Genomic DNA, 13,225 nt, shown 5'->3' with positions numbered 1-13,225 from the left:
TCTACCACATCTGCAGTTATCTCCTCCGCTGAAGTCTTGAGCCTCTCAAAGTCAGCCATGAGGATTGGAATCAACTTCTCCCAAACTTCTATTAATTTTGATATTTTGACCTCCTCCCATGAATCATGAATGTTCTTAATGGTATCTAGAATGGCAAATTCTTTCTAGAAGGTTTCCAATGTACTGTGCCCAGATCCATCAGAGGAATCACTATCTATGGCAGCCACAGCATTACAAAATGTGTTTTTTAAATGATAAGACTTGAAAGTAGAAATCACTCCTTGATCCATGGTCTGCAGAATGGATGTGTTAGCAGGCATGAAGTCATTAATCTCCATCAGAGTTTTTGGGTGACCAGGTGCACTATTAATGAACAGTAATATTTGTAAATTATATATATATATATATATATATATATATATATATATATATTTTTCCTGAGCAGTAAAATAGTGGGTTTAAAATATTCAATAAACCATGCTGTAAACAGATGTGTTGCCATTCAGGCTTTGTTGTTCCATTTCTAGAGCACAGGCAGAGTAGTTTTAGCATAATTCTTTTTTTTTTTTTTTTTTTTGAGACGGAGTCTCACTCTGTTGCCCAGGCTGGAGTGCATTGGCCCAGTCTCAGCTCACTGCAACCTCCACCTCCCAGGTTCAAGTGATTCTCCTGCCTCGGCCTCCTGAGTAGCTGGGATTACAGGCACATGCCACTATGCCCAGCTAATTTTTGTATTTTTAGTAGGGACAGGGTTTCACCATGTTGGTCAGGCTGGTCTCGAACTCCTGACCTCACGATCCGCATGAGCCACTGCGCCCGGCCAGATTTACCGTAATTCTTAAGGGCCCTAGGATTTTCAAAATGGTAAACAAGCATTGGCTTCAACTGACACCCACCAGCTACATTAGGCCTTAACAAGTGAGCCAGCCTGTCCTTTGAAGCTTTGAAGCCAGGCATTGACTTTTCCTCTCTAGCTATCAAAGTCTTAAGATGTCATCTTCTTCCAGTAGAAGGTTGTTTCACCTCCATGAAAAATGGCCACCTTCATCAATGATCTTAGCTAGATTTTCTGGTCAACTTGCTACAGCTTCTTCATCAGTACTTGCAACTTCACCTTGCTCTTTTACGTTATGGAGATGGCTTCTTTCCTTAAACCTCATGAACCTCTGCTATCTTCAAACTTTTCTTCTGCAGTTTACTCATTTCTCCCAGACTTTAGAGAATTCAGAATCAGGGCCTTGCTCTGGATCAGGCTTTGGTTCAAGGAAATGTTGTGGCTGACTGGATCTTCTACACGGAACACTCAAACTTTCTTCATAGCAATAAGGCGGTTTATCTTTCTTATCATTCATGTGTTTAGTGGAGTAGCACTTTCAATTTTCTTAAAGAACTTTTGCTTTGCATTCACAACTTGGCTAACTGATACAAAAAGCCTAGCTTTCTTTTGACAAAACTTTCTCACTAATCTTCATCATTTCTAGCTTTTCATTTAAAGTGAGACACATGCAATTCTTCCTTTCACTTAAACACTTAGAGGCAATTGTAGGGATATAAAATGGCCTAATTTCAATATTGTCATGTCTTAGGGAATAGGGAGGCCCAAGGGGAGAGAGAAATAGGAGAATGTACTGGTCCTGCGACAGTCAGAAACACACAACATTGATCTACTAAGTTTGCCATCTTATAAGGGCATGGCTGGTGGCACCCCAAAACAATGACAAGAATAACATTAAGAATCACTGATCACAGATTATAATAAATATATCAATGGAAATATTTGAAGTATTGTGAAAATTACCAAAATATGACTCAGAGACATGAAGCAGGTACATGCTTTTGGAAAAATGTTGCAGATAGACCTGCTTGATGCAGCGTTGCCAAACTTTCAATTTGTAAAAAATGCGGTATCTGTAAAGCACAATAAAGCTAAACACAATAAAAGGAGGTATGCCTGTAATTCCCGGTATGAAGTACCATAATTCTCCATTTTTTCCCCCATTATTTGTTAATCTATTTCACATTTACCGAACTTCTCTTGGTGAGACACACTGTGTGGCTGGAGAAATAGCAGGGAAGGAAACAGACAAAGCTCCTGCCCTTGGAGAGCGAGCTCTGTAGTAGAGGCAGACAAATCATTAACAAGTAAACTGTGCTAGAGTGAAGATTCAAAGGTGAACAACTAAGTTTCGGTCCTTGTTCTCCTGGAGCCTACATTTTAGGGTAATAAAATATAGAAGACCTCAACACTGACTGGAACATAATAATTGATCAGTAAGTGTAAATTTTTATTACTGCTTAAAAAATTGGTTACTATCTGCCATTGAATTCATTGTTCAAGATTTCGTTCTGAATACTGGTGATGTGTTTTTGCCATTTGACTACCTTCTATAATTTGCCTTGCCTGTTTATATCCTTGGTCATGATTTTTCTGGTTTGCCTTTTACTAATGGACATGTAGTTCTGAGGCAGAATGGGGTCTGGAGGCAGGGAATGCAAGGCCGATTCATGCTGACTTCCTGGAACTAAATCAAATTGAAATACTTCAGCAATGACAGGAAACATCCTCTCCATTTACACAGGGCTTATATCCAGTAAATGACTTTGAACTTTACTTCATCCTCTTCATTTACATAGGGCATATGCCAAGTAACCAATGGAAACCTCTAGCCGGGATTTAAACCCCAGAACATTCTCTAAAGCCACTCTTGAGCCCCTATGCTCGGGGGCTCCCAACCTATGGGGTGTACTTTCATCTTCAATACATCTCTGTTTTTGCTTCATTCTTTCTTTGCTTTGTGTGTTTTGTCCAATTCTTTGTTCAAGACGCCAAGAACCTGGACACATCAACTGGTAACAGCTCTTCATAGGATAAACACATGGCAACCGCTTGTCTATTACATGTGCAGATAGTTTCCTTGTACCCCAATTGTCTTTTAGGTTCATTAAGGTCAGATTTAAACATGGACTTTTGAGATTTGTTGTAGCTAAACCCGTATATAAGCATTCAGGCTTCCTCCTTCTTTGGGTCTTTTCTTGTGGACTCCCATGCACACAGCTGTAAGCTTTTCTCCTGTTAAACTGTCTTATGTCAATTTAACCTCTTAGGCCCAGGTGGAAACCTTAAGAGGGTAGAGGGAGATTAGGTTTGCTCAGTATTGGAAAAGCCTGTATTGCAAGAGTGACGCTTTGCAGCTGCAGATAGGCGGCTTAAAGTTTCTTCCAACAAAAAAATTGTTTCCGCAAAGCAAAGGAAGGAAAGCTCTTAATGGAGTGTTCCCTAAAGAAAGTTTTTTGGTTTTTTTTGAGATGGAGTCTCGCTCTGTCGCCCAGACTGGAGTGCACTGGTGTCATCTCGGCTCACTGCAACCTCCGGCCTCCTGGGTTCAAGCAATTCTCCTGCCTCGGCCTCCCAAGTAGCTGGGACTACAGGCGCGCGCCACCATGCCCGGCTAATTTTTTGTATTTTTAGTAGAGACGAGGTTTCACCATGCTGGCCAGGCTGCTTTCGAACTCCTGACCTCATGATCCGTCTGCCTTGGCCTCCCAAACTGCTGGGATTACAGGCGTGAGCCACCGCACCTGGTCAGGAAGGAAAGCTTTTAACCCGACGGCTCAGGGAGGACGCCGGTAAGCAGGACTAGAAGCAGCACAGTGGAAAGTAAGTTTGGCTCGGAAGCTAGGTCAAGCACGGGTGATGGGGAATTCGCCAGTTAGTTTGGAGCAAATGGTGGCCTCCTTGCTAAAGCTGAGTGCAGAGGACCCGGCAGCAATACTACAGCTAGCAGAACCAGCCCTGAGAACGCAGCATTGGAGACTTTAGGTGGGTAGTGCCGGACGCAGAGCACAGAGCGCGGATCCCACTTGCCTCCGGCTCCCGGAAGCGGGCGGGGCCACCTCGCTTCCCGGGGGCTAAAACCTGCGAGCGCGGACCGCGCGCCGAGGCGTCTCAGCCGCGCGCCGAGTGGTCGATCGCCGTAGCTCCCGCAGCCTGCGCTCCCCAGTCTGTGGCTCCACCAGCCATTGTGTAAGTGCGACTGCCGCTGGGCGCGCGGGCCGCGGAAGGGGGCGGCCGTCTCTCGTTCCCCAGGTTCCCGGATGGTGACGGGTTCGCGGAGAGAGGCGGCAGGGGCAACCCCTCGGACCTCATAGCGGCCCGCGCGCGCCGGTCTCCGGGGGCCCCCGCCCGTGGCGGCGCTGTAGGCGAGCCGTGGCGGGTCCCCAACGCCGTGTGCTGCGCCGCAGCTCAGCTGGCTCCTGAGTCCCGGAGCGCGCCGCTGCCGAGTGCCAGGTTCAGGCGGCTCCCGTGCTGTTGGTTTTGCGCGATGTTTAATTAAAACTGAGAGTCTAACTTCACTTTTTTTTTTTTTTTTAATGCAGAGGCCAATAATCCGTTATGGAGCATGCCTTTACCCCGTTGGAGCCCCTGCTTTCCACTGGTACTGTATTTCTTTCCACGTTTTAGTGTCACTGACGTGCCCCTCCCCAGCGACGGGAACAGGTCGAAAGGACGGGGCTCTAGAGCCAGCGTGACTTCTAGCCTGGGTTCTGTCCCTGATTTCCTAGCTCTGTACCGCTAAGCGTTATCAGCCTCTCGCCGGTCTCATTTTCCTAAACTGAAAAATGAGCTTACGTATCAGTTCTTGCTTTGAGGACGAAATGACAAGATACGGTGTGTGTAGTCCGTCTGGAGCCCAGTAAGCACTTCCCGGCTGTTGCGCCTCCACCAACAGCGCGAACAAATCTGGAACATAGCGGAACGTTAGACATGGCAGGCATTAAGAACGGTCATCGTTGCCTGACCGTGATGCATTTTTAATCCATTGAAAGTGCCCCGAGCTTATCTAATAAAAGATTGGCAAATGATTATATCAAGTGCTTTAAATCTATATAACACTCAGGATTTTTATTCTCCAAGATTTGAAATTACTGTTTTACCGAGTGCAGGCCGGGCTGCTCGCTGCTTGCAGAGCCAATCAACAAGGACGAAGTGCCCGGAAAGGAAGGTGACTACTTTCCAAAGCTAGCAATGGGGAAGTGGTCCAAGCTTCTGCCTTAAAGAAACCATTTCAAATTTGGACAAAATGCAAGAGCTTAAAAAGGGGCGCTTGGTATTGGGGCTCGGGGGCCCCAGTCTACCTGATTTGCTCATATATTTACCTTGGGTTGGTGCCTCATCTGGTGAATGGGCTGGCCCCTGACTATAACTGGGTTGCAAATTAACTGCAGCCTTGAAGTAACCTCCAGGTGGAGGAGAATTCAGTAGTCGCCTGAATTGTTTCAAGATTAGTCTCTGGAACTTCAGAGAAACACATAGTTAGATAAGGGAAACGTTGTGTAAGGGGGTTCGTGGGGGAAAGAAGGAGAGAAAAGACTTATCTCATTGTTAAAGGTAAGACAAGGCATGGCACAGGAAAGAGAAAAACTAGAAAACAAGACATTCAGGTACTTCACGTGGAAATAGATGGAATGAATGAGTTTATGAGGCAGGTTGTTAGCATTCATTCTTGTGTAATAATTGACTACTGTGTGATAATTTGGTAATGTTAAATTATTTTTAATTAACTTAGTTTTTATTTTCTCATTTATAACTTTCATAAATTTAAACAGAAAGCATAATTGTTTAAATGTTTACATTTGTTTTCTGTCAACATGAATTCATGGGTCTTGTTTAGGGCATTGAGTTTAACTTGTACGTTTTTCCACATGCTGGGAGTAGTAGGTGACATTGACTCCTTACTCCCAAGTCGTGTTTTTGTTTGTGACAAGGTCTTGCTTTGTTGCCCTGGCTGGAGTGCAGTGGTGCCATGATAGCTCACTGCAGCCTCGACCTGCCATGCTCAAGCAATCCTCCCACCTTAACCTCTGGAGTAGCTAGGACTACAGGTGTGCACTACCCCACCTGGCTAATTTTTAAATTTTTTGTAGAGAAGGGGTCTCCCTGTGTTGCCCAGGCTGGTCTCAAACTCCTGGGCTCAAGTGATCCCATTCTCCTGCCTCAGTCTCCCAAAGTGCTGGGATTATGGGTATGAACTACCACGCCCAGTTATGCTAAATGCTTTATATACATGTTTATGTCTTATTCTGCAGGTGAAGGAAAACAGTTACATAACTAGAATCTTCACCCCTTTATTATTTTAGTAGGTTAAAAGGTTGAGTGTTTATTAAACAGCTTTTCAAAAGTTAAAAAAAAAAAGGCCAGGCGCCATGGCTCAGGCCTGTAATCCCAGCACTTTGGGAGGCTGAGGCAGGAGGATCACCTGAGGTCGGGAATTCTGAGACCAGCCTGGCCAACATGGTGAAGCCCTCTCTCTACTAAAAATAGTCTCAACTAAAATTAGTTGGGTGTGGCGGCACACGCCTGTAATCCCAGCTACTTGGGAGGCCGAGGTAGGAGAATTGTAGGAGAATTGCTTGAACCTGGGAGGTGAAGGCTGTAGTGAGCTGAGATTGCGCCATTGCACTCCAGCCTGGGAGATAGAGAGAGACTCCATCCTCCATCTTAAAACAAAAACAAAAACAATCCAAAAAAAAAAAAAAAAAAATCCCAAAAGGCATTGGCAAGCACATTTTGCAAATTTCCTAGTTCTTGTTTGTCCAGTATTACCAGGACAAACAGCATTTTCTAGAGCAAACATTTGATTTGGGTGAAATGTTGACTTTCAGATTTGTTACTGAAACCTAAGAGCATTACTGTGTGAAGATTTCTAATGGTTTCTAGGTTAAAAGACATATATCAGGGATACTGACTGCTGCGTAATAAAGATTGTATTGAGGAACTATACTATCTGGGTTTAAATCCTAGCTTTGCCACGTAATAGTTATTTGACCTTGTACTTCCATTTCTTCATCTGTAAAATAGGAATACATCATAGGGTTATTATGTGTATAAATGAATTAGTACAAATCAAGCACTTAGCTTCAGTAGCTGTAAGCTGTTCAGCAGTAAGTTTGAGGGGAAAGCAAAAAGGCAGTTGAATCTCAGGGTGGATGCTGAGATGGAAAAGGAGGGAGCAGATAGCTCTGCCCCTTTGTTTTTAATAGAGGCTTAGTGGAGAAGGCCTTGACTGCTTAAGTCAGGACATTTGTAAGTTCCACATTGGAGCAAGGCCCGTAGGGAAATGGCGTTATATGAAGTACAGATCCGGGGGACAGAATCCAGTGCCTGCCCCCTTGGGTGGTTCTCACAGTTTCCTCCTGTTGTTCCTATGCATAAAACTGTGTAGGATTCTTGTCTTATCTGTAGTTTTGACCTTGAAACAAGGATTTGGGCAAGTTTGTGATTACTCTGGATATGTATAAGGTGTTTAACAACAGAACTATTACTATAAGGGCCAGTGTAATGCTGGATTTTTTACAGTAATTCAGTAAATTTTTGAGGTTAATTTTTTATTGGAGAGATTCCTGTTATCAGATTTAGTGTTTAATACTCACCTGGCAGAGAAGTTTTTTCTGATACCAGCTTCTGTGAATTTGATTTGTTGGTATGATTTATCTGTAATGCTTTTTAAGAGTTAGTATAGTGGACAGTCCAACAATAAAAGTAGTTCTCTACAGATTAAGAAGTTGCTAAGAAAACTTTTGTGGACCAAAATACTTACCCTCTGGGATGATCACTAGCCCAGGGAAAGATGGAATTCTTTTTTAAATTCTTTTTTTTTTTTTTTTGTAACTAAGTGCTCATTATTTAAGAAAAAACAACTATCTACCCTAGAATGTGAAAGTTTCCTGTACTCCCTTTTCCAGAAATAACTATTATTTCTCATACTTTAAACAAAATGGGTTCATATTATAAATTGTTTTGTAAATTACTGTTTGGGGCCAGTGAGTTAAAATACATAAATATTTGTTACTACAAACCTCACATGTGCCCTTTGTTCATTTTTTTTCCAAACTAAAAAATGTGTCCTAGTTACCAGACATCATCAATCTAAAAACTTATGTGTTCTTTTAAATTTTGTGTGTATGAATAAATAAACAAAAATAGGCCTATTGAATACCCTTTTCTGCAACTGTTTTCACCTACTACTTTGTTATGTCTATGTGTATAGATATCCCAACTGTTTGTTTTTTTAATGGGCAGTATGGACTGAAATTCACTGGTCATTCTTTTTTTTTCTTTTTTTTTAGAGACAGGGTCTTGCTGTGTTGCCCAGGCTCGAATGCAGTGGTGTGATCATTGCTCACTATAACCTCTGACTCCTGGGCTCAAGCAGTCCTCCTGCCTTGGCCTCCCAAAGTGTTGGGATTACAGGCATGAGCCACTGTGCCTGGCCTCACTAGTCTTTTTTTTTTTTTTCCCCTGAGACAGAGTCTCGCTCTGTCCCCTAGGCTGGAGTGCAGTGGTGCAATCTCAGCTTACTGCAACCTCCGCCTCCTGGCTTCTCCTGCCTCAGGCTCCCAAGTTGCTGGGATTACAGGCGCCTGCCACTGCGCCTGGCTAATTTTTCTAGTTTTAGTAGATACAGGGTTTCACCATGTTGGCCAGGCTGGTCTCAAACTCCTGACCTCAGGTGATCCACCCGCCTCGGTCTCCCAAAGTGCTGGGATTATAGGCATGAGCCACTGCACCCAGCCTGGCCTCACTAGTCTTAATAGACATTTATGTTACTTCCAATTCGTACTATTACAGTCTACAATGCATATTTTTGATCATACTATTTTTCATATTTATGTGAGTATTTTAGTAGTGTAAATTTCTAGAAATGCAGTTGCCAGGCCAAAGGGTATGTCTGTATTTCTGGTTATGAAGGGGATCTATCAGCTAACTGGTGTATACCCTTTGGTACTAGGTGCTGAGGGGGATACAAAATTGAAAGAAGTGGTTCCTTCCATCTAAGAGTTTATGGTCTAATTGAGTGTCAAGGACAAAACATAAGATTCCAGTGAGATGCTGAATTATGTATTGTAGAACCCACGTAGGAACTGTAGACACGGGGATGAGAGGCAGGCTGGAGTCGGCAGATAAATCATGGGGTAAGTCAGACATCAGCTGGGCCTCCAAAAGAGCACTGGATTTAAATGGAGAGAAGCACAGGGAGGTTTCCAGAAGAGCATCGCAGGTGATGGGCCATCCTAGAGAGAGAGCTCAGTGTTGCATCTGGACGTGAAAATGGACACGGTGGTGAGAGAGAGAGAGTGTGACTAGGTTGGAGAGTGCTCATGAGGGTTTTGGAAGAATGTGGTTGAACAGTGAGGGTAGAATCAGATTGTGGAGGAAGAGACATTTATTGCAGAGAAAGAGATAGTTTTTGAAAGTTTCTGTGTCTTCTGCCTTTGGAACATTCTATACAAAGCAGCTTTTTATAAACAGTAATCCCCCCATATCCTAAAGTGATATATTCTAAGAACTCCAGTGCAGCGAGTCACCCAACTTTTGTTGGCACCAGGAACTGGTTTTGTCTTAGACAATTTTGCTATGGACCAGCAGAGGGGTGGGTGGTGGTGGTTTCAGGATGACTCAAGCCATTACATTTATTGTCCATTTTCTATTATTATTGCATTGTAATATATAATGTATATAGGTATTTATTATTACATGTAATATATACAGTGACAGATCATCAGGCATTAGATTCTCGTAAGGAGTGCGTGACCTAGATCTTTTGCATGTGCAGTCCACAATAGGCTTTGGGGTCATGTGAGAATCTAATGCCCTGCTGATCTGACAGGAGGTGGAGCTCAGCTTCACTCCTTCCTGCCCTACTGTGTGGGTGGGTTCGTAACTGGCCACAGACAGTCTAATCTACAGATGATTTAAAGTATACAGGAGGGTGTGTGCAGGTTATATACAGATAAGGGGGACTACTCTACTTTAAAACTCATTTAGTTGTGTCATTGATGTCATGGTTCTGATTTGCCAACCAACTATAGGTTAAAGTCCTTATCTTGAAGGCAGTTTTCAAGCATACAATATATTATTTATTAACTATAGTCACTGTGATGGTACAGTCACCTCTTTGCACGTAAGGTAAACTCACATACCCACTATTGCCATATAGGAACATTTGTTTGTGCTTCAGTATTTTCCCTTAGCTCATGCTAAATTTGCCACCTAGAATGATCTTTGCCAATACTTAGAAATATTAAATTTTAGCCATTCTGGTGGGTATATAGAGATGTCTCTATGATTTTTGTCATTTTCCTTATGACAGATTTCTCATAATGTGTTTATTGACTTTTGCATGTCTTCTGAAGTGTTTATGGCTCTTACTCATTTTTTCAATTAGGTTATCTTTCTTTTTTTATAAAAACATTTTAGGAGCTTTTCTTTTTTAATATATTCTGGTTGCAGTTCTTTACATTTTGATTTTCTCATTATTAAAATAGGGAGAATGACACTTTCCAAGGAGAGTTGTGAAAATTAAACAATATGTGTAAAGCATGTAATGGTGACATGTAAGAATTCAAGCATTTTAAGTATTTTTTGTCTTTTTAAACTTTTCATCTGAAGGGTTTTTATTTTTAAATTAATACAGAATATTTAACCAGTAAGGGTGTACTATTGCTGTTTGAGGCCTTGTAAATGTAGGTGCCTTTTCAGCATATTCTTAGACATCTAAACTTTTTGCTTTGTTCTTCAGTGCCTGTGATCATTTCAGTTTTTATCACGAAGATTTATGTTCAGAAATTAATATGCTTTAAACTTCTTTTAAAAAAAGTTGATTTACTTTAAACACTTGATAGCCAAAATAAAGGTAAATAGTCAAATTTCAGAACAATTATTTGCCATGTACTTATTTCACAGACTCTTAAGACACAGCAGTTACAGAGGTTTTAATTTTTAGTTTACTAAGAATACTGATCTTTTTATTTTTATTTTTTCAACTTTTTTGAGGCATGATTGACAAAAGTGCTATATTTAGCCAGGTGTGGTGGCTCTCACCTATATTCCCAGCACTTTGGGAGGCCCACCCATCTGGCTTCACTATACTGTATTTATCTCTTTAAAGATCCTGTCTGCAAATACAGCCATATTCTGAGGTTCTGGGGGTTAGGACTTCAACTTATGAATTTGGTGGGAGTTGGGGGGTGGGTGGGCACAATTTAGCTCATAACAAATAGGGTATGTCAATTAGCTTTTCAGCTGTAAACTAAAAAAAAAATGACTGGGTCCATATTTCAGTGTTACCATGATTTACAAAAAAGAGGTTTTAATATGTAATTATAATAGCATATAGCTAGTATATGAATCAGAGAGTCAATTTTGGTCTTATGTAATTGCCGTTTTCTACTTATATACAAAGGTTTCTCTGTTCATTCCTGTTTATCCATTATGGGCCACACATCTAATAGATGTTGTAGGAAAATAAAAAAGGGTTGACAAATCTTACTGTGAAAGATTTCAGTACATAACAGGCTGTTTAATACAACACAATGGAAATGTAATTTCGTATGTCATATAATTCAAAATTTTCTAATAGTCTCATTAAAAAGCTTATAAATTTTAAGTTTGTCTTATTTAATCTAAAATTATATTATTTTGACATGTGGTCAATAGAAATCACTACTAATGCTATAGTTTACGTTTTTTGCACAAAATCTTCAAACTCAAGTGTGTAGTTAACGTATCTGGCACATCTCAATTCAGATGATAAGTTTTCATTAGACATACTTGATCTATATTTAATTTGTGATAATTTGTCAAATGTTTGTTTTTATTCGTATTAGCAAGGAGTAACTGGTAGCCTTGTAACTTTGGAATGAACTTCATAGGCAAGGAAAAGAATATTTCTTTTCCAAAGAAAGCCTTGGAAATAGATACTAGAGATAGAACTGGACTAAAACCTAGGTTTTCTGATTATCTATTTCCCCTAAGATTATAATGACTTTTGTTCTTGTTGTTTAAAGCAGTATTCTTGCTTTAAAACCTAGAAAACTTTCAGGGTTATTGTTGTTGATGTTGTTGTTGATTGGTTTTTTAAGACACTTTCATCTGGTATGGTAAAGAAATCTCTGGCTAAAGCTGCTGTGTAAGGATTAGCCTTATCTGCTGCTTAAGTATTGTGATATTTTTGTTATCAAGGGCTATCTAAGATAGTGGCAGATACAAATTTGTGAATTCCAGAGTTTCAGGGATCTTGTGATACTCTCCTACCCAATCAGAAATCCTCCTGTGTAGCCCTCAAATCTCTGGAATGTTTCCAGGACACTCTGTGTTGACTGTTTATGCTTTTCTTGGCGTATAACTTACAATTGTTGGAATCCTTTTTTATTTCTTTCAACCTATATTCTAATTTACTAAGACTTGCTGTTAACTACCCTTTACTTATTTTTTACTTATTACTTACTGTATTTGATATAGTTTAACTTTTCTTCGTATTTTGTTTTATTTTCGTATTTGCCTTAATATTTGCTGTACTTTTTTTTTTTTTTTTTTTTTTTGGAGATGGTGTCTTGCTCTGTCACCCAGACTGGAGTGCAGTGGCGTGATGTCAGCTCACTGCAACCTCCACCTCCCGGGTTCATGCCATTCTCCTGCCTCAGCCTCGCAAGTAGCTGGGACCACAGGCGCCCGCCACCATGCCCGGCTAATTTTTTGTATTTTTAGTAGAGATGGGGTTTCACTGTGTCAGCCAGGATGGTCTCGATCTTCTGACCTCGTGATCCGCCTGCCTTGGCCTCCCAAAGTGCTGGGATTACAGGCCCGAGCCACCGTGCCCAGCCTTTGCTGTACTTTTAATTAGATTCGTTATATTTGATGACAATATTTTGTTTCATCCTCATTGTCAATGAGCAAATTGTTTCTCTTGCCTTAAATAAGATCTCATTAACTTTATAAGCTATCTTTTCCACATCATCTAGACAATCAATTTCCTTTGACTCAGTGGTATTTAGTTTTATGGCACCTGCCGCCCCATCTTTCCATATTAGCATTTTAATAGTTCATGCTTTTAGAAACTAAAACTTCTAAAGTGAGTTTAAAAATAATTTTAAATCTTTAAAAAATTATCTAAATTTTTATTTTGTAGCATTATTAGAAAAAATGGGGGTTTTTTTAGATGAAAAAATTGAAAATATCAAGTGAGCCTGTGGGGTAGTTTTAATATTTACAATGATAAAATGTTACGGCATAATTACACCAAAAAAATCTGTGGGTATTGACACGTTAATACCAGATGTCTTTGAGGTTTTCTAGGAAAATGAGGTGTATTTGTGCATTAACTTCCCATCAAATAAATTTTATTTTTTTTGTTGCTGTTGGTAAAATGCATCCGAAAGTTATTCT

General features: G+C 40.7%; 1 protein-coding gene across 1 annotated transcript in view; it reads left to right on the top strand.

The window, feature by feature from the left end:
- Positions 1-4,075: 4,075 nt before the first annotated feature.
- The window catches only part of TPK1 (thiamin pyrophosphokinase 1), a 398,550-nt gene continuing 389,400 nt past the window's right edge, over positions 4,076-13,225 (top strand). The window contains exon 1 of the mRNA XM_030826376.1: positions 4,076-4,436. Within this exon, the coding sequence (XP_030682236.1) occupies positions 4,394-4,436 (43 nt within the window). The 5' untranslated portion in view covers positions 4,076-4,393. The remainder of the gene's footprint in view (positions 4,437-13,225) is intronic.

Source organism: Nomascus leucogenys, chromosome 13 (assembly GCF_006542625.1).
Source record: "Nomascus leucogenys isolate Asia chromosome 13, Asia_NLE_v1, whole genome shotgun sequence".
NCBI classification, from domain to species: domain Eukaryota; kingdom Metazoa; phylum Chordata; class Mammalia; order Primates; family Hylobatidae; genus Nomascus; species Nomascus leucogenys.
Note: the sequence above shows the minus strand (reverse complement) of the source record. Positions and strands in the feature narration are given on the sequence as shown.